Source organism: Fulmarus glacialis, unplaced genomic scaffold, assembly GCF_000690835.1.
Source record: "Fulmarus glacialis isolate BGI_N327 unplaced genomic scaffold, ASM69083v1 scaffold47006, whole genome shotgun sequence".
In the NCBI taxonomy this organism is placed as follows: Eukaryota; Metazoa; Chordata; class Aves; order Procellariiformes; family Procellariidae; genus Fulmarus; species Fulmarus glacialis.
The window spans coordinates 1-27,896 of record NW_009219794.1 but is presented as its reverse complement, the minus strand read 5'-3'; the positions used below and the strand labels follow the sequence as shown (position 1 = coordinate 27,896).

The following is a 27,896-nucleotide window of genomic DNA, read 5'->3' as shown; positions in this document are numbered from 1 at the left end:
AGCCCTTCAAGAATATTTTTAACCTGTGGTAAGTTCCCTCAGTCCATCCCAAGTAGTTTTCATACTGAGGGAACATTTTGTAAGAACGTTCCAACAGGTTAGAAATATTAAAAGCAAATAATCAAATAATCAGTGTAACAGATGAAAATTCAGTTGAAAAGAAAGCCAAAGTTGCTATGAAACACTAGAAGGAGCCCAAATCAGCCATGCACCAGCCCACATTTCTCCCCACCTCAGGCAGCTGGTTGCTAGAGTTATCTAGAGAAGAAGCCTCCAAACTTGGGGTCTCAGTTCTGATTTGAAGCACCTCTTCTGTTCCCACACTGCTAGTGGAATCTTGAGACTGAAGTGATAAACCAGCATGATCTGATATCATTTCATCTATGGCAGAATCACTGTTTAACTAAGCCAGGAAAGAAAGAAATGTGAAATTCTTTATAGTTTATCGAACATACAAATTACAGGAAAAAAACACATTAGTTTTGAAATAGGCTGTTTCAGTATGGTTAGCTATTTGATTTTACTTAAATATTATGAGTTTAACAGCTTTACACTAAAACCATCACAAGCATCACATGCATTGCTGTAGCATTTAACTTCAAAGAGAAGTTTGAAGTTATCCTTGGGATCCGGAAAATTATTTCCTTTCTTGTTCTTAAAGGTCTTTGGCACTGGTAAAATGCCAGACCAAAAACACTGAAGAGCAGAGCTCTTTGTTATGGGCAATACAAACTTTGCCTGAAGTCTGAAAAGCAGCATACTATCCCTGTTGCTCCCTGTCCAGTCAATTTTTTCCTAATTTCATTTATGTAATGCAGAAAGACTTCTGAGTGGCCAGCATTCTTGATTTTCTGCCGTTATATGTACACATGCTTCAAAACCATAACTAAATTAGCAATTTCAACGGTTAAACACAACAGAGGCTCCCATGGGATCACTTACTGCTCTTGTTCTTATTTAGTATTTTGGGGTTTTTTTTGAAGCTAGGAATCCACAAAGACACACACTTTACACATACAATTTTGCACTTATTTTTAAACAAATATAGTAAGTATAAAGACACTTAAAAAAATGAATGTTGTACTAGAATAATAAACCTGTTATGTACCACCATTAGGTGAAGTAACCCTTTCCCTTCATTGATGTTGTTATGAAAAAGAAGCTTAGCCACATTAATTTAGTTCCTCTTTAGTTCACTGAAGCTGAAAGTGTGAGCCATACTTATCCATTGGAAGTGCAAGTGAAAGCTGAAGTTCTCAGATTCCTTTCACAGAAAAATAACTTACCATCTGCGAACGAGAGAGTATCTGACTTGCAGTCAGGGCTGCTTCTTCTTCTGAAGACTCATCAGTATCTTCCTGGTTGGTCAAGTTCAAGCTGGGTGTGCTACCAGAGTACTGACATTCTTGAAGAGACGGTGTGTCTCCTTTGTCAATACTGTCAAGAGAGCGCCTACGAACGCCCCAGTTGAAGTTGTCCATGCTCTCACCCTGTAATAAAAAAGAGTTTGCACACATATGTATGTATGAATTTCAACATAATAAAACTAACACACAAAACACAAGTACTGAATGCATTATGAACAGAGTTTCAATCAGCCCTTTAATTTTATTAAAATTTTAAATACCTTGTTAAATGATGTTTGTAGATAAATTAAAATATATGGCAAGTGAAGTAGAAATCTTTTTAATATCTCCTTGGACAGTAACTCAATATATAATCTAGAACTATATCAGTATCAATTTTATATATCTGACTAGAAAGTACAAACACACCACAGACAACAACAGATGAATAAGCCAGGGCACCAGGCTGCAACTTACCTGCAGCTCCTGGTTAGCAAAAAGGAAAACACATATAATTAGAAAGAACGAGGACAAACACTTAAAGATACTCTAGAACCAGGGAAAAATGTTTTATTACATAAGATTTGCCAACAGTAAAAGACTGATTCAAGCTCTGAAAAAAAGCTTTAGTCAAAAAGCTAGTATTTAAAATAATTTCTCTTTCTCATGGGAGATTGATTAAAAAAATAAACAAACTGATGACAAAACACTAAAACCAGCATGCTTATGATACATTTTCTCTAGCATAACATGTAAAGCAACTGTTTCAACAAACATTAGATGAAATTCTTTAACTAACACACATGAATCTAAACTGACCACATCCAACTGACAAAGCACTACCAACATTAATTATGTACAGGTTGTAGAAAAAACGATGTCTTCATTAACTGCTTTACCAGCTACTTTGTGCCAGTTTTATGAAATGCACCGTAAACACCAATAGCTGGATCCTTTCTGTCTGCACATTTTAAAGCTGGGATACTTGGGTTTCAAACATCCAACATACTAAGTGAAATCTGTATCCTAAAAACACTAGTGTTTTAATTCACAAGTACATAATGATCTCTGATTTTCTCAAGCATTTTGTCACCTTCAACAATTCACCAAGTAATACAGAAAACCTGATCAGTTCACTTCGCCAGTCTACAGACAGTTCCGAAAATCCCACGTCTAGCCCCAAATGTGCAAGTATGGGTTCCAAAACTGCTCTAACAAAGCAAGTGTCTCTTAAGTGGTGACTTAAGAGATCATCATGATGCGTTAAATATGCAAAGCAAACGAAACATTTTGTAGTCTCTTTCTCTCTTAGTGATTTGTTTTGCTCCAAAAAGAGTGAAAAGTTATGGTAAAGCAAAAGAATGCCAACAACAACAAAGTACCACTTCTGTGCCCTGAAGCACTTAAATTTAATCTGAATATTACTCAGATTTTAATGTAAAAGCCCCAGATCATACTGTTGACATTTAATTATTAGCAACAAAGAACATTCTATATTTTTGGTTCAGAATGAGGCAGCTCTTGTATCAAGTGCCCAATTTATATGTAATGCCCTAAATTTGTACAAGATGTACTTTTTCCTTTTTTTTTTTTTTTTTTTTTTTTTTTAAAATAAAAACTTTTTTTTTTTTTTTTTTTTGAAAGTACAGCACTTTTTCTTCATTATGATCTGCTACTAAAATAATAGAGAAAACGAAGTTAAGGATTAACTTGGTTTGGCAAAGTTTTCAACTTTTGGCATCCTACCTGCAAAGCTCCATCTAGTGTTAAAATAATATTTTACTACTATTGAACCTTGATGATTCTGAACTGCTTGACTACTTGCATTCAATATAGGAAATTTTATAGTGTGTCGTCACATATATGCAATAGACTGTAATGAGCCTGTACTTTTCCTAGAAGATGCAAATATTGGCTGAAGTGAAGCAATACACAGGAAGCATGAAGAAAGTGAGATAAAACTAAAGTATTAGGGGAAAAAAGAGCAATATTTTTTAAAAAGGGCTAGATTAATCAGAAGAAGAAGAACAATCTTGGGGTTTAGATAGGCAGATATTCTTCTTAGTAGCTTGTTGACTCATGACCTGCAAGGGTCTCCATTACTAATTCAATGTTTTGTATAGACCGTAACAAAAGTACTGAAAGAAACTACAAAGCATTTGATTTCTTCTCCCCAGTCCTTTTACAGTCCTACTTTTAAGCTTTAGCAAATTCTGGACTGAAGCCTTTTATTTACCTCAAACAAGTAACAATTGTTAACAGAATCTTTACTATTTCTTGATATTTAGTTTTGTTTTACCTCCCCTCTCTCTTTTTTGACAGGAGGAGAAGTGGAGGAAACATAAGAACTGCAACAAACCAGATATAATGTAAAAGTCAATGCAAGCAATTACGGTGACCAAGTCAATCATATACATAATGAGATAGTATATCAATACAGTTTGTAACTTTGAAAGCTATTCTTCATGTTTTCAAAATGCAGAAACATATCAGGAACAAAGATTATGCCATTTTCCTAACATATTGTTCCATAATTAAGTTTTGTACTGCATCATACCCAGCTGCTCATCGTGTCATTGGCTTATACTGTCATATCACTTCATTTTCAGATTAAGTCACTTAACCTCCCCCAAAAAATCCCAACCCTCCCACAAAAAATACCCAACAATTTGCAACAACTTAACACTGCAAAGTTTGTGACACAGGTTTCTTTATCGTGTAAGTTAAGTTCATGTCATAATCATGTCATAAATTCTTTCCAATTGGATTAGTTAGAAAAGCTGCCAATTCCTTAGAATTGCACCAACATAACCTAATTTTTAAAATGTTCTCAAATGGAAATACACAGAAGAAATCCCAAGGTCTCACCTCTGCATCTTCCAATTCAACATCTAAAAAGTCAAAGTCTTTAAAAACTCCAAATTGTTGTTCACTGGTATTGTCTTCTACAGCCACTTCTTCCTCTTGAATGACTTCTGTTGTTGAAATAAGACTAGTTTGTTGATCTCCAACTTCCAAGTCTTCATTAGAAGAAAACACAACCTGCAGATATGGGTAAAAATAGAAATAAAAACTTCCAACTACTGTAACTCCAGAAGTCAGCTATGCTGCTTCCCGCAATTCAATGGCATTAGTGGCAGGCAGCTCACCACTGTAATGATAATACTAGGGCAAGTGCAGACTGCAATTTGTTTCAAGACTAGTTGGATTTTAAACTACATCTTTAAACTAGTGATATCATTCTCTCCTTAATGTAACTGAGAGCTGCAAAGGTACAAATAAAGAGAAAAATGTATCCCTGAACCTTCATTATCATAACCACAATATTAGTCAAACTTAAGAACAAAAAAATCCATCATAATAATCATCCACATGACACAGGCCACACCATTTTCGCCTACAAATTTCTGTGGAAGGACTGTATACTTTTAAAAAGGTATGGCTTCCAGTGATGATAATCTCCACAAATTACAATTTGCTGTTTACTTCCATTTGAAGTTTTAAAAATCTCTTCAGTTTCAGCTTTCAGGCATCTAATTTTAGTTATTTTAACCTCCTCCGCTAGATTAAAGATTCACCTCCCATCAATATTTTTCCCCAGCTAAGAACTTCTATGTCACAATAAAAAACAATATTCTAGATGATAACCAAGGTAGGCTGCTCACTTTACTTTAAAAGCTCTTAATGTCATCACCACCATTAAGCTTAGTATGCCAACAGGGGTCTTTTCTGTGCCGTACACAGAATTAACAGCATCGGCCTATTTTTACTCAATAGTTAAGACTATTGTTCCTACCAATATCCATGTTAGTTTGAAGGCATGTGATCCACTGGTCACTTCCAATGGATTCTATGGTATTTTCAATACAGCATCAACATCCTTGCAGTCCTCAGCCATTGCTGGCCCTTTACTCTAAAGCACATCTTACTTATAAAGGACTAGATAGAGATTTACTCAGAACAGGGGAGACCTAGTTCAAGCCCCTCTTCTAGGCAAGACAATTAAAATTCATATGTGCAGCTTCAAACATACAACACACTATTCTGGAGTGGCAGTGTAGTCCTGCTCATCTATGAAGAATGTAAAATGCTGAGAAAAAGTATTAAGGATTAGTCTGATCAACGGAGCTTCTTAATAGTCAACTAATTCAATTTGGAGAGGAAAGATTTGAGTTCCAATCCAAAGACTTTAAAAAAAATCTTGTTTTGATAACTACATAAGATAAAAATTAAGAATTAATCCCAGTAATTTATCTTTGCTTTAAAACATATAGTCCTCCCCCTATCAGACGAACCTAAATTCACTGAGATGGCAACATTAGTTTTGGTTGAATTGAAATACTGTTTTGAAGCCTGTCTAGTAAAGAACAGTGCCCACTGGACTTCTTGAGGAATAATAGTAATTAATTACTTATGATTCCATCTCTTTTTAATTCTTCGACTGGATTTGTGAATTATTGAACCAAAACCAGTTTGTCCAAAACCATTCTTCATAACTTCACCAATACCTGAAAATGCAATAGCATTCTCACTACTGGAATTTAAAAACCAAAAGAAACCACCATCCCCACTTACTGAAGGATTCTTGGGAAGACCAGATTCTGGACCACACAGAGAAAGCACGTTCATTAGCTTCTCCCTAGTTCTTCTCTGAAAAATATACCAAAGACAATCACATAGCAAGGCACCTGCTGGAGGTCCAGGTGAAAATGCAAAATGTCTGCATTTTTAACTAGTCATTTCACATGCTGACATCCTCTAAAAAGAATCTTACCATTTTTTTCTTTTCACCAGTATTAGCTTTTATTTATGCTATACTCATTTATTGTTTTGCTAAGACACAATATAGACTTCAAATCACATTTCAACAGATTTTTCTTTAATGCATTCATAAACACTGTCTATAATATATGTATAATGTGCTTGAGACACAATGTACCTGAGATAGTTGTGGTCTCTTCCAGCTGACAGGAACTAATGCATTTGAATTGGAGCCTGATGAAGTTGAAGAAGTGCTCCGGGTGACAGCAATGACTTTTGGCTTCCCATTTCTACCAGCTGCGCTGTGTTGATCACCATACTTATTCCCAATAATTGGTGTCTATCAAAGACAACAAATACTTTCTTAAAATTCAAATACATATTAGTAAAGTCTACACATTTGATTTCAGAATTTAGTATTATATAGAATGTAGGAGGGTTTGTCTGGTTTTAAGCATTCTATGAAGCTCATGCCTAATCCACTGAGCATCGGTACACTGCCAAATACAAAGCTGAATACTTCTACTCTATGTAGCAGACTGCCATTCTGCCGACTTGTGGGTTTTTTTTAGTTATGCAAGTTTTATGCTGACAATCTAGTTATATTTTTTAAACACGCTTTAAAAGCTGTGTTCTAAGTTTAAAAAATGAATAGCTTCTCTATAGAATCATTCGCAGACATGCAAATTGTTTTCACAGACCAGCAACTGCACTAACACACGCACACTTCTGAAAACCAAAGATCAAATTCAGCCCTTTTGACAGCAAATGCTACTCCAATGAACCCTCTGGGAATTCATCTGGTCTATCAGTTATCTGCATGCACTGAAATGTCCAGTAAGGAATTCACTTACCAATTTAAATAATGCTCCTAAGACATCTATATCTCCAATCATTATCTATGGTCAGCTTCAACCAGGAGCCCTTATTTTTGACTACTTCTAAAGTTTCTACAATTTTCACATCCCTATGTTACACTGCAGTCATTTGGCTACGCTCCCCTTTTCAGACAGAATGAGCATCAGCTCAGTATTAATATGTTATTTTCAGTTCTAATGAACACTAACTGGGGGGTAGGGGTGTTGTTTTTAACTACAGGAGGTTTTTCTCCAGTTGTGTCCACCTCACACTGAGGTTCCTATATTCTTTATCCTACTCCCTCCTCTAAATTTTCTCCCCCTTCCAAAGTCCAAAACTGCAGTATAGGGTTTTAATCCTCTCAACCCTTGAATGCACAACCCTTCATTTGATGAAAGTCTGGAACATTCAGCTGCAAGCAGCAGCCAGCTGCATTAGCCTGCTCTCTGACACAGCTGAAATATCCTTGAGAATAATCCTATTGACTTTTAGTAACTAACCCTCCAGACATTCAAAGGGGGAAAAAGGCAAAAACACAACATAAAAGAATTCAAAGTTTATCTTTCAGTATGACTCTAAATACATGTATGTAAAACTTCAACATCTGCCATTCCTAAAAATGGTATTTATTTTAAAACATATAAATGCAGAAGGCTAACAGAAAACAAATCTGAGTTTGCAACAGAAAGTCATTATTGCATTGTAATTTAAATGTAATACTTACCTCTGATATATCAAAATGAAAATCTAAGGTCTTTCCAGGTAGCTCCTTTGAGACATTATTAAAAATTTTCGTGAAAGAGATTTCAGGAGAACCTATGTCACCTCCGTAAGACTTTGGAATATCATTAGGTACAACAAGGCTTGCTGATCGAGACACCACCAGTTTCAAAATATTAAGAGCTTCCTTCCAATATGGACTCTAAAGAGAACATACACAAATCACAAAACAATCATTTCAAACAAGACAGCCATTTTTAATGTACAGTAGGATTTTGCACTGATTCATTGCAATATTCCCAAATCCAAAAGCTCTAATCTTCTACACAGGGCTGCAAAGTGCTAGCACAGGTGGGCAGCTTTGGACCTTGAAGTGCTGGGAAGGCATCAGCAAGGCACCAGGTCATCCCACAATGGGCAGTCAGGTCCAGCCAGGCAGGTTCACTAACTCCAGGTCACAGTGCCAGCCGCACCAGATCCTGTATCATGCCCCTCTCTCCCTGTATTTACACGGTGTTTTTTACCACTGTCTGAAATATCTGCCCTTCATGGCCCAGAAGATAAAAATTTATAGCATTTAAAAGCAAAACAACTTTCACCTCCTGACATCTTTAATTATTTTACACTTATGGGTAAACTGAATTTGAAACAGACAAAAATATTTTGTGCTTTATGTTTCCTCACACATTTCAAAGATCTTAAAAAAGCACAAAAACATTTACAAGGTTTTTATATAGCATCAAACTGATGGAGCGCTTAAAAAAGCCAGGGCAAAAGTATGGGAACATAATAGGCAGAGCCTGAGTTAAGTACACTCTGCTTAAAAAGATGATTAACGTAACGTAAATAATTCAGCAGTTTCAACTACAGACATTGTGGAGTAGATCACAGAAGAGACTCACACCAAAAGCAGCACCTTGGGAGGGTTAAGATTTACACTCACGAAAATTTTAGTATTCTACCTCAAACTTAAATCTTCCAGTTTTTTAAATTAGCAGGATGTCTGGTTTTGGTTTTGTTTTTTTTTTTTTTTTAATTAGGATGCCATGTTTGTTAAAGTATCTTTTTTTATTGCATTAAAAAAATAAATACCACTTTCAAGGCTCTAAGTAGTATATGCTTCTTTGTAGGTAATAAGTCTTCAATAATCTGAATTTCTGTGCATCATAAAAAAAAAGTAGTCTCAAACTTGAAACATCCTGTAGCAACTTAAATTTATTAAGATGCATTGTGATTGCAGAGGACTAAAAAAAAAAAATCAAGCTTAGTAGCACCACATTTAAACAAGACATGTTCATTTATGATCTCTTCTTTTGTCATCCACAGTAACATGTTTTGTCGTATCAAAAATACATAGGCTTCTCTGGAATATTTTTTCGCTAGTACCATTATTTTGATAGCTAACATCTTCAAATTAAGATTACATTCCATGGTAGTGTGGGCTTGCATAGAAAGCTCAGATAAAGGTTAGAGGTGAAGCAAGCAGCCGTCAGGCCATGAAACTATAGTTATGCTAATCATTCCATTTTGCCTAATGCACTCTGACAGGAGCACAATATCTAAAGTACATATCCGTCAATAACAAAACATTCAGAAAGACTACTTTTCCTGGTTAATTATGATTAAACCATTTGACTGAAATACCTTTGGCAATAATGGAATTCAGGAAAAAAAAAAGGGGAGGGGAGGGGCAGGGGAGAATGTTGTGCACTGAAATGGTTTTATGCTCCAGGCATTTTCATAAAATCTTTCAGTGAGATCCTAGACCTTCTTTCGTGAAATAGATTTTCAGTAAATTGTGTTCCAAGTACAAAGGATCAAATTACCTAGGGCAAAACATTATTGTTCATCTTTTGGGGACTTTCTTTAATAAAAAAATGCACTTGAATTCATTAAGGTGCACGTTAATGTTCCTCACAGATATATTAGTGAAAGTGATTTAAACATTCATTTGACTGTAAAACTTCCTTTTGAAAACATACACACTTAAATTAAACATTTGCACAGTATTTATCAGTAAACATTTCCTTATATTTTAATAGTTCAAGGATCATCTGTTATAACTATATATGCAGAGTTGCCCACATCTGTAAATAGATGTATATTCATCCAGGTAACTTGTTCCACAAGATGTTAATCAAATTGGACAAATACATAAGCATAGAATGAATTAACTACATGGACAAAAAAAAAATACTATGGAATCTGACTTTGAACAACTCTTAATTTATTCCAGATATAAAAATTCTCAAAAAAAATTCAAGTGTAATTTCACTACCACTTTGATAATAAGTGGAAAGGCTTTTTTTCAGAGTACCTACCTGAACATATTTACCAATAACTTTTATGATTTCCAAATTAAACTGTTTCACTGGTGCTGTGGATAGGTCAATATGACTCAGAAGACTGTAAATGATCTGCAGTAAGGACTGTTGCATACTGGATAACCCTTTCTCTAACAGCTGAAAAAAAGTTTTAAAAAATACAGAATTTAATTAGGGCCTTTAAAGGTAGCAAAAAGTGAAAACAAACATTAAAATATAGTTAACTTCCATACATATTTACTTTTCCCTTCAAGAAACTTCAGTGTACCACTTCATGGTTTTCAAAATTTTTTTTAGCATTAAAAAAAATAATGTAATGCAATAGAACAATTTTCTCTGTCTTAATTCAGTTTTTTCCCTGAATTTTGACATGTTAGCACAGATCTAAAGTGCCTAATAATAAAATACTTCTCACCAAATAAAAGTGTTCATACAAGTTCAAAATCTCAAAGCTGCATGAAAAACAATTACGTCTACGCCTTAGAGAAGGCTAGTATACACAAGCTTACAAACAAAATAAGTACGTATGAATTCATTCATGAAAATGTAATAATATTTTTAAAAATACCATCATCGATTTGAAGTGATATTCTTCAAGGACAAGCTCTACAAGCTTTTCACACAAGGTACTTTTTCAAAGGTAGTAACGGTTTTCCTGTGTGAATGGCTGGCAGAATCATATACTGAATTCTTAATTTAAATGATCTTTTATTATATACTGTGCAATACTTAAAGCGAACTTTGAAATTAGTTTTTAGGTTGTGATAAGGACATCTTTAAATGTGTATTTGGCTAAAAAAGGTTTCTTTAAATTTGTGCTAAGTATGTTTTGCTAAAGCCAAGGCAGTGTGCATTTTATTCATGTAGAACGGAATATAAATAACTATTACAAAACAGTACTATCATAAAAAGGGATATTTTGTTAGAGGGATTATTACTTCAAGGCACATTTAAATTGTTGCACTCCAAAATGGCAGTAGTCATCCCTTTTCTATATTCTAGAACATTTTATTATTATTCTCCTATTACGGAATATGTGCTTTTTTCCCCACCCAATATTCAGAATCACGAAAAATTGGCAATGAGTAAATGTAATGTTGATCACAGATTGTCAACACTTTTATTAAAAATTTACCTCTGCGAGATAAGTTACGAGGTTAAATGTGGCATCTGAGAAAGAGTCATGCAAGTATCTACACACTACGTTAATCCAGTTAGAACAGTCTCTGGAATAACTGTGTGTACTGTATAAACTCATCATATGAGCCAGATTGGCAAGAGTTGGTGATTTCTCCTCTGCACAAACCTGAAAAGCAAAAAGCCTATTTAATTACACTAGAAATGACAAATTTTTAATCTAAGCATTCACAAGTCATTATGCACTTTTCCCAGATTTCCAATAACTGAAATCGAACTAATCATACAAGCAACATCTATAGTTTCTGCTGAATTTTGGAGCCTGGCAATTCACTAAAAAACTAGTAGAGAGAATTAGCTAAGAGACTTAAACTGCTTTTTCAAATAAATAAATGAATGCATCAGGTATAAATAACAAAAATTTAGCTCCATGTTCCTGAATGGGCAACTGTACTCAGTAGGCATTCATAAGCCTTGACCTGTCTCTCCTTCTTCTTTTAAGCCTAGACCAGCCCTTGTCTACTAGCTTCGCATTTATCAGAGCTACGAGGGCTTGTATTTGGGAAGGCGGTAGTACCTGCAATAGCGGTACTGTGCAATCCATGCTCCAAGTTTATCTACTGCTCATACCAAACTTACTTCAACTAGCGCCCCTTAACTAGTAGTGCATGTATTTAAGGGACAACAGTATTTTTTTATTTGCATCAGGCACGTACTCCTTTCAGGTGGCCTGCACACAGTTAAGTGATTTACATATCATGGTTTGGTAAGCCAGAGGGCTATGACTGCATCTCCTATGACAAACACCACTTTCTTATTCCCCTTTCCACACTCTTCCTTACAATGCAGGCTTGTCAGGGCAGCGTACCACCAGCCTGGCTGGAGATTGTTGGTGTATACCATGTACAGCTTTAACAGACACCACAGTTCAGAAATACTCCAAGGTTAATCACTGTGTACAAATAATAGAAAGAACGTAGAACCTTTTCTTCTCTACCTACCAGTCTGAAAGGTAAGGATCACTTCCTTATCATAGGTAAATTAGGAAGTGTGCTTAAAAATTGATTAAGTTTATATTTAAAATTACAAGCTGCAAAATCAGACAAGAAAGAAAAAGTAACTGATATCATTAACAAGTAAATTTGTTCTTTACATCTAAAGTTTATAGAATAAGCAAAATGTGTATTTTCATTGACAAAGGGAAACTCAGGGGTTGATATGAGGACCAACTATATAAACAGGACTGGATCACATCTTTAAAATACAACTTTTTATGGTTATTTCTATAAGACTATTAGAATCATGTGAAAGTATTGCATAAGGGAGCAGAAAAATACAGCAATGCGGGTAATAAATTCCTGGATACTCCCCAAGCATCATTTTACATACCTTCGCTATCCTGTCAGCTGTTTCTTTACAGAACTGAGTTGGGTTATCAAAATGTTGGATCAGATGAGGAAGTAGGCACAAGATATTTAGGGGAAATCCTAAACACATACATAAACACAGTTATATGAGCCCTAATGATTTTAATATAACTTAATTTAATGTGGAGTTATGTGAGCATATAACATCTTTCTGGTATTTAATAACTCTTAGAGCATGATACATATACATTCATACAGATATATAAATTATATACACACATACATGTACCTAAGTGTGTATGTATGTAGAAGGTATATAAATGTGTCTGTGTATAGATATAAATATGCATAAGATGAAAATAGAATCATTGCCGGACCAATTAAACAAAACTATCATGCAACTGGATAGCCTTAGGCAGTATAGTCACATTGTTTCAAAAATGTGCAAATGTTTGAAATAGTACTAATGGAGCTATTTAGCACAAGATCATGAAAAATAATACACGTGCTCTTAAAACTTGCAAGCAAGTTTAAAGTAAGTTAATAGTCAATACATAAACTTTTCGTGCAGTATTTCTTGGCAGATAATCATAGTCTGTAATGTATTCCCACTATCTAGCACTGTAATATTGACAACTGAAAAAGCATTTAACTGAAAGGTGTTTTTTAAAGGCAAATGCATAATCACTACTGATTTTGATTACACTTAATTTGATGAAAAAATACATTTTCATTACATATACAGTTACTAAATATACCTGCTAACTGAGAAGGATCCACCAAAGCATGCCTGGAAATTGTGATGAGTTTACTGAGGAGATGAACTGTCATTTCTTGTGTAGATGCTGAAGTAAAGCCTTTTAGGAAAAGCTGCTGAAGGCCTGGAAAGTTATTCCATTTCAGTTTATTCTGCACCTTTTCTATCTTTTCCCGACTCTCTGATTTATCCAGAGGCAAGTGAATAAGAAGCTTGTTGAGTAGCTTGAGAGCCAAAAGGTATTCATATTCATAATCTGACTCTAGCAACGAAGCTGCAATCCAAAATATGGTGGCCATCAAGTTGACAGGGTCAGTAGTAGGCTGCACATCATACATCCCTCCCTCTCTCAGGGAGGAAAGGCTTCTAGTCCTTGCCAAACTTCCACCATGATTTATCCTTCCATCCATTATATCCAGTGTGTTGCTCCGTCGACGGTCGCCTCTCCGCTCACTGATTAAATTCAGTCTCAAAGAATTACTCCTTGTATTGCTGTAGTATCCCAAACAACTGCCACTATTAATGGGACTTGTGCTTAGATTTATCTGTCCAGTGCTTTTCCTATTAGCTGCATATTTGTTTCCCATTACAGAATCATGGTATGAGGTTCTAAAATAAAAATCAGTATTACATATTATTCCATGCAAAATACTTTAATAACACACAGTTTAGAAAAAGGGAAGAAAGAAAAAAGATTTGACACTAACCAAATGAAATTTACTTATTACCTTATATTTGTCTGAAGTATCTGACCTAGAAAAACCAACACCTTCCAGTTCTGATACCAAGAAATTGAAGATATTCCTAGAAATCTCAACATTTTCAAAAACTTTGCCATGAAGTCAAACAAAGAAAGATGTCTGTACATTTAGGGATTTTTTTCAGTTTGATAAAAAAAATCATTGAGCTAACCACTCAGACTGTAATGAGACACACAAATGACTCAGACTATTCAATTACACTTCTCTTATACCTGGACAACAAATCTGAGGCCTAAGAGACTAGCTTTTGCTGTAGCTGAAGAAAATTCTTCTGTATTAACACTGGAATAAAACTATTTATTGCAGTACAGGAGTTTTCATCTTGAACCTTAAACTATCTTTTAAAGATTGGTGCCATTACCTTCATTACACATATGGGGAAAAAAGTAAGAACCCCAAAAAATTACACTACTAATCAAGGTCAGTAGGGCCTGATTAAAAAAAAAGTTCTAAATGCACTCAGTGCCTTTATTTTTGAGAAATTTCAGAAGAACTGACAACATTTCAGAATTGAGCCATAAGGAACACGTTGAACACCTTTTTTTTTTTTTTTTTTAAATTGGACCCAACAGGGTAGGTTGGAAAGGTAGCAAAGATTTCTTTTCAGAAAATCTAGATTCTTATGAGTTTTGCTTGAGGCAGAATGATAAAAACATAAAAGAGCAAGCAATTTTGCTATTAGGATACAACTATTCTGCAAAGACAACAAGAAATTATGTCATTACATTTGTAATGCACATCTTTAATAATTCAAATGTATAAAAATGTGTAATATAGGTTGGCTGATAAAAGAACTTACTGAGAAAGGGCAGAAAGCAGATCATAATGCTTCATGGTTTCAGCCAACGTATCAATAGCAGACTCTAAGGTCAGAAGAAGTTCTATGACAAAACCCTGGGGAAAGCCACAGGTCATTATAAATTATGCAATACATACAAGGAAGATCACAGAAAATCTACTGAGTAGTAATATAAAAGTATAAAATCAGTATCAGTAACTAAATTATTATTTCATGCTTCAATTAGAACACAACCCTGATGAGACAGCTCAAATTACCGGTACAGATTGAAGACAGCAAAAAACTTAATTTATTTCTAAATATTCACAAAATTCACTCTGGTTTGCATTATTTTTAAGGATGAACTTAAGGATGGAGTCATTTAGATTCTCATTTTGCAATATTAAAAGATTACATCCACTTCTTTTGATGTACAATGACACTAAGTTGGATGATTGTTAACACTTTATCAGGTTAAGTTCTTAATAAAATAAAACCTAAATTATTTTTTATACGGCTGATCTCAGGATTCTCTAACTATGAAAGAGAAGGTGTTTTCAGGAAACAGATATACCAAACTCTCTGAAAGTTCCTATTGCTGTAGAAGAGAATGTGCACAGTTCATCTTTTCATCATTTCATTAGGTGAAAATTCAGGAAGTGTCATGATTAAAAAGGTTTTGATATTTGAAATATCTTTATTTAAAAACAAAAAGCAACTAATCCAAAATGCTTTTAAATTTTACTGTCATTAAAATAATAATGTAAGTATGTCATTTAGGCAAACTTAGCTTTCTAATAAAGTGGGGTGAAAATTTCAAATACCTGAGCTTCTTCTCCTGCATCTCCAACAGTTTCTACTAGTCTGGAGAGAACATCAGAAAGTGTAGATGCAGTAAGAGGCTGCTTCAGAGCCCTGAAAATCTGAAAGGACCTCCCAGCATAATGTCGAGAGGAGCACGAAAGCGCAGTTTGCAAAGCAACTTCACTGAGACGGTGTTCCAATTGAAATCCTCCTATAAAAGCAAATAAATACACAAGCAACACAATGCTTTATAAAAACCAAAACCACTTGAATTTAATAAAGAGTAAGTTACCAAAGTCATTCCTAACTTTAAAATACTATCATATTTTACATTTTTCTCAAGCAGTATTACTCTCAAAAATCTTTCCAGGCATATGAACTGTATTCCATAATACTTAACACTGGAGAGACTTGTAGAGAATAAAACATTTATGATTTGAATAGTAAGTGTCCACAATAAATTAGTAAGATATTTTATCTCATTCCTAAATAGAAATATGAACTGAAGTGTGCAATGCACAAGAAAAATCTATTCTTTAGAAGCAGTAAACAATCACCTAAAGTGATTTTATAGATCATCTGCAAACTTACAGGCATTCAAAAAAAATCATTTAGTTTGCAGACTTGAACATTCTATCACGCATCAACTGTTTCCTAACATACCTGAGCTAGACTGTTTAAATATGGATACCACATGCTTTAAAAACACAGTTAACTGTTCGGCACTCTTTATATTAGGGTTCTTGGCTGAAACATCTTCATGATTCCAAAGTGGCCCTCTTTTCCTGAAAATATAAAAATAGAATAAACGTAACAGAATATAAAACATAGCCTTTGTCACTAATATTTTTTAAATGTTACTTTAAACTTAACTGCAAAAGAATCTACTACCTATCACATAAAAGAAACCATTTAGAACTGCAGACATAAATTGGAAGGAAATCTGACAGCTGTCCAATATTGTACAATAATATACAAGAAGTTAAGACAAGGTGAAAAGCAATATAACAGATCCAACTGAAATAACAGCATAAGTTTAGGAAGAGATGTTCTCTGTTAGATAATATTTAGTTATCTAACAAAGAACCAGTACAACTAACACCACTGTACACTTCTTAAAACAAACTCCTTTCTCCCCATTTTCTTCACATCAATACAGCCCACTATTCTAAATAAGGGGGTTTTTTGTTGGCATAATTAATCAAAAGCTTTGAGAAACAAGTGGGATTTCAGATTTACCCAATCTTGAAAGCTTTATATAAACTATCATACCAATTGCACAAGTGTCGCTTGTTTAAAGATGTTCTTTACCACTAATTCATATTATCTGAATAGCCAGCTCTCTACTATTAGGCAATGCGTAAACTCCACACAAATCTTGCAGCTCCCTAATCATCTTTATGTATTCCAGCCCTAATCCTTTAGTATGGGAATCCTTTAGATGGAAAAGGGAACTCTAAAAACTGTGTAGCAAGCAAAGATAAAAGACCTGTGCAGAACATGGCAAAAGACTTTTAAACGCTCAGGACATGAAAGGGGGGCCAAAATTCTCTGAAATTGTTGGAGAGTTGAAGTTGTTCATAGGCTGTATGACATAAAAACACTTCAGGATTAAACTGTCTCTTAGTGGTGATAAAACAGAGACAAAATTAGACAACGTGATGCTAAATAGCAAGGGTTTTGCCATATTTCCACAAAATACATGTCTTGACAAAAATGAAAATAGAAATCTTACCTTGAGGTAATAAATTCTATGAGAGTTTTCACTTTTTCATCCTGCTCTACTGAAATGTCAACCTCATTGAGGATTGTGGTGTGCAGATGAGAAATGGCAGCACTTGTATTTCCTAAACTGATGCTAGAAGAGGTAGAACTTGAACTAAGCCCTGAGTCTGTCATTGGGGAGGGCTGGTAATCAGGTATAAAATCATGAACACCTGCTGAAATAAAAACAAGATTATTATGAGCTGTTGACTGTTAATATTAAATATATAAAAAGAAAAAATAGCCCTCTAAAAATCAGTAATTTAGCAAATGTAATGAGAATAATTCCATGGATGCAATAATTTCCATGAAATCAAGTCTGATATATGCAAAGTCTTTGCATGAATGGACCCTTAATAAGGAACTGCTAGATCCCTCTTTTAAAACAACTGTGTTATGTTTGATTTTGTATTTTTTGATTTGTATTAGTAATATGGTGAAATAACATCATCGGTCTCTGAGGCATCTCATTTTAAGAAGTTGAGATAAATTATATAAACTACTTCCTAATAATGCACAGATTTTTTTTTTTTTAAAAACTCAGTCCCAGCACAACTGACAGCACTTTAAATCAGTGAACACTAAGTATTAACTAGTGAATCAATTCTAAGCACAGCCTCTCTGGCTGCACAGAGTTTCTCTGAAGTTAACTTAATCTTGCTGCTTTAAGATTTTTCTCTCCATGTAAAGAATTATGTGGCAATAAAATACAATTGCGGTAACTCATCACATTACGCCTATGTCTCTCTATGAGGTGCTAGGAGAAAGTACACTGGCAAGGAAGAGAGAGTCATGAATCTTTTACTGTAACAACTGTACGTAAGTTTGAGACTCACTGACATCCACCACAAATTTTCACTCTACAGAGCTGGATTATTAGCTGGTTCAAATAAAATTGAACATCAGCTTGTATTACCTTGTGCTAGGCATGCATACCTGTAATCACCTTATCTTAACCCCCAGCTGGAAATGTTTGATGCTGATCTCATTCTAGTTTCTGTCAGACATTTTTGTTTCAATAATAGCAAAATACTGTGTCACATTTAGACAGTTTTACTGAAAACTGCAAAGATTAGGAATGGAATAGTTTGTATAGGTCACCATGTAGGTACACTGGTAAAGTTCTGTGAATAGGTTTACATAAAAGAATTCCTTCACTATGACCACTTCTTAATTCCTCACTGCCATGAATATCAAATTCAGAAAACAGATGAATATTTTCAGTTAGTGACAAAACCACTTCCGATGTGAACAAAACTGAATGAACAGATTGTATAGCAATATGCTGCCACCTACTGAAATAATATGAAATACTAGATTTCAACAAAATGAACTATGTCACATTTCTCTAAAAGCTACAATAGGCTCACACCATCAACATATTATTTTCATAAAGACATACATATAAAACACGTAATTTCCTGTATAACTGCAATATTGTAACATTAAGGTGAACGTTAAAAGGTAATATTGCAAAAGCTATATTGCAAATATAGCTTATTGAACAATGCGAATACAACTGACAAAAGTCAGAAATTTAAAGTTGCTATAAACAAGTGAGAGATCTATCTTCTTGGTTTTTATTTTCAAGTGCATCATAAAAACTGCTGTATTACAGATCCAAAACATAGAGCTCCCTCTGTGGTTTCCACTATTATTTAATCATTCAACTGTGCTCCCAACTCTGATGACTGGGCACAAAGTGGTAACGTGAACTGTCTTCATTTTGACTTAGTCAAAATACATTTTAACCAGCTAGACAGAGCTGAAACAAAACACATTTTAATGCCAAGGGCTCAGGAAAATATTTCAAATAACAGAAATTTTAATAATGCCTGGAAGAAAAAATAACTTTCCATGTCATTTTAACAAGCAACACTTAATAAATCTAAAGCATACCTGTGAAAGTATAATCTAAATGGGTAGCTTGTTTGACAGTAAGCACCCTGGACTCATTGAACTCTCTGTTTCTAAGTAGGACAGAAGCAACAGACTGTACATTACTGCCAGATCCCATCACTACCAGCAGATGCAAAAGCAGTCGTTTACAATGCTCATACACTTCAGGGTGACAGTGGTCAAAACCTAACATAAAAGGAAAATGGAAAAGCTTTATTAAATTCAAAGGCCACACTGAATTCAATTATTAAAAAAATAGCAGTATTCAAACTGGGCTGTTATATTTTACCAAATAATAGATACATAATTCACTAAATAAGTGATGGTTTTTCAGTGTCTCAATATAAAACCAAAAGCATACAGTTTAACAAACATGAATATATCCTGTTTCTCACATAATGACATAAGAACTTAAGAGGTGCTCTGTATGAAAATTACTATACAGAGAAACAGAAAGAAAAAAATTTGAATTTTACTCTGTCTTCTACAAGGAGAAAGAAGTAAAAGTGGGTCCAACAGAAAGTGCCTTTAAACGACTCCCAAAACCTCTTAATTATATTCATATTAATCAAGCTGAAAGATATTTAGTTGAATTTTTAAAAATATTGTAAATATCAACAAATTAATGAGATTTCAACACAACAGCAAACATTAATTTAAATGTGGAAAAGAACAGTTACATAAATAGCTACAATTTCTAAGTTAGAAATATTTCTTTAAGAATTTAGTTACCTATAAAAATTGCATGAAGCAAAAGATGCAAGTATCCTCCCCATTCTACCTTCACACTGTGGTCAACTATCAAGTCAGTTAAAAGGATCACTGCTATGTTGCATCTAAAAACAAACAAAAAAATTTGTTAGAAGAACATAATGTATGAACTTTATGAAGAGCTGCAAATAGCTTAATATGCTACTAACCAGTACGCTTTAAGTCTACAAACAACCACAAAATTATATTAAGGGAAAAGATAAATGCTCACAATGAAGATAGAAAAACTTTACTCCTCCAAATTAAAAGACTTAGAAATCTTAAACTGCTAGATCTGTGGGTAAAACCACAGAAAATAAATCTACTATCTTTAAATCTACTGTCTTTAATCTCCTATCTTTAAATTACTGTATTTGTGCAATACAAATTAAAATGTAATGAATTGCCATCAGCATTGTTACAACAGTTACCTGTGAAGAGACATGCCTGGAGGAGAAGTTTCAGGCAAGTAATCCACCAACGGTGACCAGCAACCTCCAGTAGGTGGAAAAGGTAGAGGCTCTCCTTGATTGTGCTCCATCACCTTCAACCGCCAGTTTGAATACAGAGGCATTGAATCACCTAACACAATAGATAATTAAACCAGAAAAAAAATTATATAATACATTTCTGTATTATATAGTCTTTTAAAGAAATATTTTTAAATTCTTGAAAAGCTGATATCTGGAAGAGGGGGAACCAGCCGTAAACAGTAGTAGTTGAACACAGTTTAAAGAAAAAAAGAAGTGGTTATTTCTTTTAGCACAAGGATGATTCTACAGAAGCCACGTACATAACAGTAAGATTTTGTTGAATAGGTTCATAAAAGCGATGGATGCACATAGGGAACATGGACGCACATAAGGAAAAAAAGGCAAAGTGATCTAATATCATTTCCTTGAATTTCAAACCTCATGTCAGATAGGGAGTTAAGGCTGGGTCCCAAGACCGTACCGAACTCATTTTGAAGAGCTGCATTTCATTATAGGCTAAGGAAGTATTTCTCAAGAGCACTTCTTTATAGATCTTGCTAGCAAAAATCCCCAGTTCTACTTTGTCAGATAATGCCAGCCTGATACATGGGGTAACTCAGAACTTGCCACTTTTACAGCAGCATAGCCCAATCCCACTGCTTGACAAAAGTCACTGCTCAGAAAATTAGTAAATTTGTCAAGAAAACACAGAAAGACATTTAGTTTTTGATTAAGCAAGCTTCAAAAGTGGAAGAAACACATTAGCTATTTGATATGAGAGTATACTGTGTTATACATCCAAAATATTTTTGTTTTTAAATGAGATGTCTTGGACTTCAGGATGATCAGTTAAGGCTAGAAACAAAAGAGACTGCCTCAACAATTCAGTGTTTCAGTGATTCTACCAGTTGTCCTTTTGGAAGTATAGCTGCAGAAGTTTCAGAAGTTCACACATGTATCAGCTTGTTATCACCTTCTTGACAGTGACAAACTTCTTACTGATGGAACATGTGAATTATCATCTGCTTCAGGATACTGTGTTGCTATCGCAAATAGCAAACAAAGATGAAAATGACCACAACTATGCTATTGGACATCACCCATCCATGCAGTAATAAATACACTGGCTGCCCAGAAGGTCCACCAACCTGTTACTGACCCAAAGTTTAGCAGATCTGCGTCAGCATGCCCAGCCTTTACAACAAGCTCTGTATAGGACATTATGTTCCACTTTCTTGAAAGAGGCAATTGAAACCACAAATTCACTCTAACCTTTAGGTCTGCACAAAATCAATCATTAAGGAGTGCATAAGGACATCCTAATGGACTCTGTTGCTTCAATACAGCATGGGACACACTAGGTTTCATACTGACATGCAATGCTCAAAACACAGAAATTTACATCCTGTTGTTCAGTAGCACAAGAAAGTAAGGAACAGGCAGTACTGTATCATGTGCTGTACCATACCCAAGCAACTTAACTGGTAGCAAAATCAACTGTGAATAAAAAATTGAGTGAAACCTAAGAAGACAGCCTGTGGGAGCACTATAATCATCTGGATCAGACTGAAATCTATCTGATAATCCTATGCAGGGTTAAAGTATAAAGTCATTTTAATTACTAACAGCTTGTTAGCTGAAACAAGAGTTTCAGTCAAACAAGTACTCTGACAAAGCATACAGAACTCACTAACGTAACACACCATTTACTGTCTGACCACTGTCCTCATTTTTGCCTGATTACATGACCTGTTTAGCTTCCCCTAGCATTTTCACAATGATTTTATACTTTAGGCATTGGTACAAAAGTAGCCACAGTTAGTAAGTCTCCATTAAAGAAAAGCCTCTAAAAGTATATGGAGTTTCAGGAGAGATATCTACCTCTTTCCTTACCTCTGCACCTCAGAAACACCAGACCATAGATCACAAAAAATAACCCAAAACACATTTTCAAAACAAGCTTGAAAACCAGAGGTACACAACAAGATCCTTTTTCCCTGCTATACTTTCCTTTGCTATGGCTTCTCAGAAAGTTTTGTACCCTTTTTTTTTTTTAAACAGGCCAAGGACTGCTATCATTTAAAAGCACAATTACTTCTAATTTTCTTTTTTTTTTTTTTTTAACTTCTTTTCCATCATCTTTTTCCTCATTCATCTCATCTTCCTTCTGCTAATCTCTCTCCTGTTTCTTCTGCCTCACCGTCTATCTATCTTTGGTGTTGGTACTGGCAAAGAAAATAGAGTAGAACTGCTTCATTTGGGAAGATGTTAAAAATTCATTCCAGAGGACAAGGGAAGGAAAGAAAGTGTATTATCTTCCTTGCACATTCTACTGTAATCAAACGTATGCTAGACTTCAATAGCAGTACTAAGACCGAGGAATGCAAAAAACCCTTATTTTTTAATAGGTCCTTGCAAAAACCACTGATAATGCCTATTTCCTCACATTCCACAACTTTCAGCAAAAGTATTAACTTGTGAAAATTTTGTTTTCTATCCATAGAAATATTTTAAAATAAAAATATTACTTTTTTCCTCTTCATATGATCCTCCAGAGCTGCTGCTGTAGCGAGATTCTAGTCTGTGGTGCTGGCGGTTTAAGTTACTGTTCAACCCGCTGTAGATGTCTAGATGTACGTAACTGTAGGAACAAATAAAGCAGCATTAGTAACTGACGTTCCGTGACAAAAATTAATCAGGGTCTTTCAGTAAAGCTGTATTTCAACAAAACTGTTATGCAAAAATATTTCATCTTACAAGGACAATCAATATAATGCCAAAGCATCTCAGCTGTATAAGACACCTCCTGTAGCAATGCTAACTGAGGGGATTCAAGGAGATAATCCACTATAAATTATACTTCTGTTAGATCATTTTCATTAACATTTAAGTACATTAAAATACTTGTTACCGTTATACATAACTAAGTTGTTCTCACTCTTGAGCATGCCCACAGTCAGTTATCGCTGAGCTCTGAGTCCACACCCTGACTAAGTCCATGTCAGCTGTTTGCTTTCCACCACCCGCACGCCAGTACCACCGTCTGGCAAATTTCTCTGAAAGACTGTTCTTAAGAAGCTCAAAAATTAGGGAGGGAGGCATCTGTTTTAAAGCTAGCTGGAATGGATCTTACCTCAGATACCAGGCATCCAAATACCTGGATGAATAAACTGGCTTTCAACACATGGGCACTATTGATTTCTAGTGAGCTAGGAAACCAATTTGTGAATTGGCTACGTTACTAAACTAGTAACATTTGCCCTTGATATATCCACCTGCAGTATAATTTCTCTTATGTAAACATATACAATCCAGTGTAATAGTAGCTAATTTTGGCATCAATAACGATATAGCTTTAGCAATACAAAGCCTGACCTGGATTGGTCCCTTAATTTATTCCATTTCCTCTGCAGCTTTTTGAGTTCAAATTACAATTGAGGCTGCTACTGTTAATCCCAAATAGTATTCCAGTTCTGTTACTTAAAACTTATAAAACTTACAGTCATATATTTTCTGCAATGTAGACATACCTGGAGCCATTGAGATGCATGTATTTATAGTACCTACCAGGAATTCCTGTAATTCAACTAATAACTGCTCTTCAAGGAGATACTTACTTCTCTTCAATATTGTCTTTTATATGTTTACTGTCAGGGTTGACATCTGTGGGAGCTACCATTGTATTGCTACTAGAAGTGGTACCTGTGAATTATGGACAAAGAAAAAGATTGGTCAATAAAAAAGAAAAGCAGTCTTAAGGACTACACGATGACCCTTATTTACTTGTCCATGCCAAGAGCCCTAACCAGGTTTACACTACAGCAACTAGCACATGGACAAACTGAGCCATAGAAATTACTTTCACACGCAACAAAAAAAAATTGTTGTTTAGACTAAAAGATTCTGAGCTGCTACCATAATTTCACTAACTGGAAAAAAATCAAAAGAATCCATTCCAGGAATCTCTGAGTCTTCAATGTAAATTAAGTAGAAAGGCTTGTTTTTGAAGCAGGATCTAGAGACCTATTTCTTTCTTTCCTGTATGCTATACCTCACAGTAATCCATAAAATGTAGTTGGACTTTGGTATGCAGTTAATTCAAACCACAAACAGATTAGGGATTTAAATCTAACAGCCTGCAGTGAAGCTTGTATCAATTTATTTTTAAGAGAAACTTGCAAGCATCACACTGAATAGATGACCACAATCAGAAATAATTTTGCATCCTCCCCACAGATTTTGCTACTCTCAATTACATATAAGTGCAAGAGCCGCATAATTTTTTTTCATACTTTTTTAAACACTTTCATGAACATGTGCCACCTTGTGATTCAGATAATCCCTATGTGATAGGTCCGGGCTGCTTCATGACATTGACGGCTTTGCAGCACAAAAGCGAAGTCTTTGCTTAGATACCCTCCGATCCATGTCTTCTGTGGCTCACTTTGAAAGATGCTTCACCAAAACCAGACAGCTTTTCCACCATTTCTAAGCATGTTCTTGGATTGAAGCATGAGGTATACACTTTTTATATCTTCAGTAGGTTTTTTTTTTATAATTGATCTATTGTTAATTGTTTCTAAATAAACAAATAAATTGATCTAATTGTTAATTATTTCTAAACAGACTCTCCTAAGTAAGTTCACTTAAATCCTCTTGAAGAAATTCCTATGGATGCGGCTTCTGTCTATAACAGAACTTAAAATGTAACAACTTACATGGATTTAAAACTATATAAATTTTCCCAGTTGTTTGATTGAATTGATATAAAAGTGATATAGTGAGAGTAAACAGTGTGAGATCCGAACACAGACGAAGTCTAACACATACATTAATACAAACCTGTTCCTTGTGAACCTATCAGATGTTCTTTAATAAGAACTCCGGGTACACCAAAACTGCAGTTCTTGTAAAACAAACTTTTTGCCTTAATGAAACAGAACATTGTACTCTTACTGAATATTTACAGATAAACTCCAATATTATAACTGATTGATAATAGCATGTTTACCGCTGACAACAATAAAAGCTTAAGTTAATAAATTCTCACCTGAAGTAACAGAGGGGATTTTGTAACTGGAAGTAATACGGTAATATGGTGGATTATCCATATGGGTGACTCCTGAACTGACAGGATCTGTAAGCTGAAGTTCACTCACCAGCTCTTCTAGTAGTTGCATTGTTTTATCTCTACCCAAATAAACAATAACTTTCTTTACCTGCCGTCAAAAACAAGTATATGTATATAAAATAGTATATACATAAATAAAATTCTTATTACAGTGACTTGATTTAAAAAAAGGAAAATAAGATTTGAATACCACAACTTATTAGAATCAATATCTACCTGCACTGCAAGTGAGGATATCTGAAACTTTCTCTAGTTCTAAAAGCAAACAAAATTGCTTTCACAGCTGTCAAAAGCAGCAAGCACCAGAAAATATCACAAGAGTAAGAAAGTAAGTCTTCTGAGTTCAATTACAGTTATTTAAGAAGCAGAAGACTTTCTTACAAAGGTTTTAGCAACATCTGAGATCAACACTGGAGCAAATGTATTCTGATATAATTTATTTCTGATACTTCACAGTTGTGTTCTATACTATTTCTTTTCCAGCATGCTATTCTGCAGTGCTCTCACATATGCTTTGACAAAAAATAAAATTGGTTTTGAGAGGACTTGGGGTGGGTTTTTTTGTTTTAATACTTGGTCATGTGAGAATAATCACACTATCCCTACATGGCATGACATTATTTTACTATATTATCTGTCTGCTTTTTAGGACTATCCTAAATTATAGCATGGGAAAACCCATTTAATTCACAAAATGCTCGAGGCCTTTATATACTCTGATAAGAATAAACACCTAACTATAGCAATATTTTATTAAGCATATAGTAGTTAAGGATTCTCCACTACACCTTATTTCAGCAAAATAATCCCGGTCACTGCTACGCAGCAGCAGATGGCTGCTAGTCAGCGATTACTCTAGACATCAGTAAGTTCATATTTTTTCTTCTGATAGTTTCTTAAGTCATTACTGATCAATGATTTATTTCCATGCTTTTGAGAGAACTCAAAGATGAACAGTAAGCAAGTGATCCAGGGTGTTTGACTCGTGGAATTACTTTGTCACCTTGTTCAAAATGTAAACGCAAAGATTTTGGGCTAGATTTGGGCTAGGTAACATTAAGCTAGATTTCCCAATTTGCAACGAAAACGATTGCCAATCAATGAAGAACTTAAGTTCTTACTAAGGACAGCTTAATAAGTCCTGATTGTTTACTTCATATCTAGTTTTTGACTATTAGCAAAACCTATAATAATTTTCTAATGAAAATATTACTTATGGAACTATCTTAATTCTTCCTAATGAGCAGAGACCAACTGCTGCAGCAGATTTGCGTTTCATGATGGAAAGGAGTTGTTCAGTGTGTACTGCTAATAAAATTAATCAAAATTTAGCAATCAAACTTTTAAGTTTCCTTTTTATGACAACAGAACAAAAAAATGCTAAGACAGATGTAGACATTTTAGTAAGTCTTCTCCATTTTTTGTGATTTACTCACTAAATAAGGTCTATGGTCTACCTAGCACACCCTGAATTTTGACAACTCGTGACTGATAAGATGGCTAGCGGACTGTTTCAGACTTACCACCCTCAGTAAATTGCAATAGTCGGTAAGTTGTCTTAAGGAAGCCTCAGCTGTCTTAAAGGTGCGATATCCTTTGTGGTTTATACCCTTTCTCAAGCCCACTCCATGAATGCTGGGTTTAACTGAAACTGATACTGAAATTTTGACACAGATGTCCGAAGTAACTCAAACAAAAGAACTGAATTTGATTTGTTCAGAGTACTTAGTGGTCATAAAATATGGGGTGACACTATTATGCAGTTGGAGATTTTGATACTAGAAATCCTACCTCACATTTTTTGGTCATCTTTGCTGCTAGACACACAACTAATTTTTAAAATATCAATAGCACTAAGGAGAGACATATCACATACTCACATAAGGCAAAAGGCTGGGTTCACTGTTCACTCCACAGATGCTGATCAAGAAGTACAAAATTATTTTCAGATTCTTTGGCCAGCTGTCTGCCAAAGTAGTCCACACATTTTCTATCTCTGACCAAGCCACTTCATCACCATACTAGAAAACAAAATAAATACCCCCCCTGAAAACTCCAGTAGAGAACATTGTATTTGAAAGTGATCTGTATTGGCCAAGTGGGACAGGCTCTAGAAAAAGGAGACATCAATCTGTAAGCTGTTGCCTTTTCAACATTCCAGAATGAATCTTTCATATATATCCATTTTTAGAAACACATTCTGGAAATAACTATTTTCTTTCATAGCTATAAATATGTAAAAATATATCTAAACATATTTGTACAT

At 34.6% G+C, this 27,896-nt stretch overlaps 1 protein-coding gene across 1 annotated transcript in view; it reads right to left on the bottom strand.

The window, feature by feature from the left end:
* The window catches only part of FRYL (FRY-like), a gene marked incomplete at its 5' end in the record, with an annotated part of 51,524 nt that extends 23,873 nt beyond the window's left edge, over positions 1 to 27,651 (bottom strand). Inside the window, 21 exons of the mRNA XM_009580484.1 lie at positions 233 to 403; positions 1,287 to 1,490; positions 4,215 to 4,388; positions 5,922 to 5,996; positions 6,286 to 6,447; positions 7,690 to 7,887; positions 10,007 to 10,147; positions 11,145 to 11,315; positions 12,536 to 12,633; positions 13,272 to 13,879; positions 14,831 to 14,925; positions 15,634 to 15,824; positions 16,277 to 16,398; positions 17,349 to 17,550; positions 19,277 to 19,462; positions 20,009 to 20,112; positions 20,458 to 20,608; positions 23,028 to 23,140; positions 24,117 to 24,201; positions 25,550 to 25,718; positions 27,511 to 27,651. Coding sequence (XP_009578779.1) covers positions 233 to 403; positions 1,287 to 1,490; positions 4,215 to 4,388; positions 5,922 to 5,996; positions 6,286 to 6,447; positions 7,690 to 7,887; positions 10,007 to 10,147; positions 11,145 to 11,315; positions 12,536 to 12,633; positions 13,272 to 13,879; positions 14,831 to 14,925; positions 15,634 to 15,824; positions 16,277 to 16,398; positions 17,349 to 17,550; positions 19,277 to 19,462; positions 20,009 to 20,112; positions 20,458 to 20,608; positions 23,028 to 23,140; positions 24,117 to 24,201; positions 25,550 to 25,718; positions 27,511 to 27,651 — 3,561 coding nt within the window. The remainder of the gene's footprint in view (positions 1 to 232; positions 404 to 1,286; positions 1,491 to 4,214; positions 4,389 to 5,921; positions 5,997 to 6,285; positions 6,448 to 7,689; positions 7,888 to 10,006; positions 10,148 to 11,144; positions 11,316 to 12,535; positions 12,634 to 13,271; positions 13,880 to 14,830; positions 14,926 to 15,633; positions 15,825 to 16,276; positions 16,399 to 17,348; positions 17,551 to 19,276; positions 19,463 to 20,008; positions 20,113 to 20,457; positions 20,609 to 23,027; positions 23,141 to 24,116; positions 24,202 to 25,549; positions 25,719 to 27,510) is intronic.
* Positions 27,652 to 27,896: the final 245 nt, after the last annotated feature.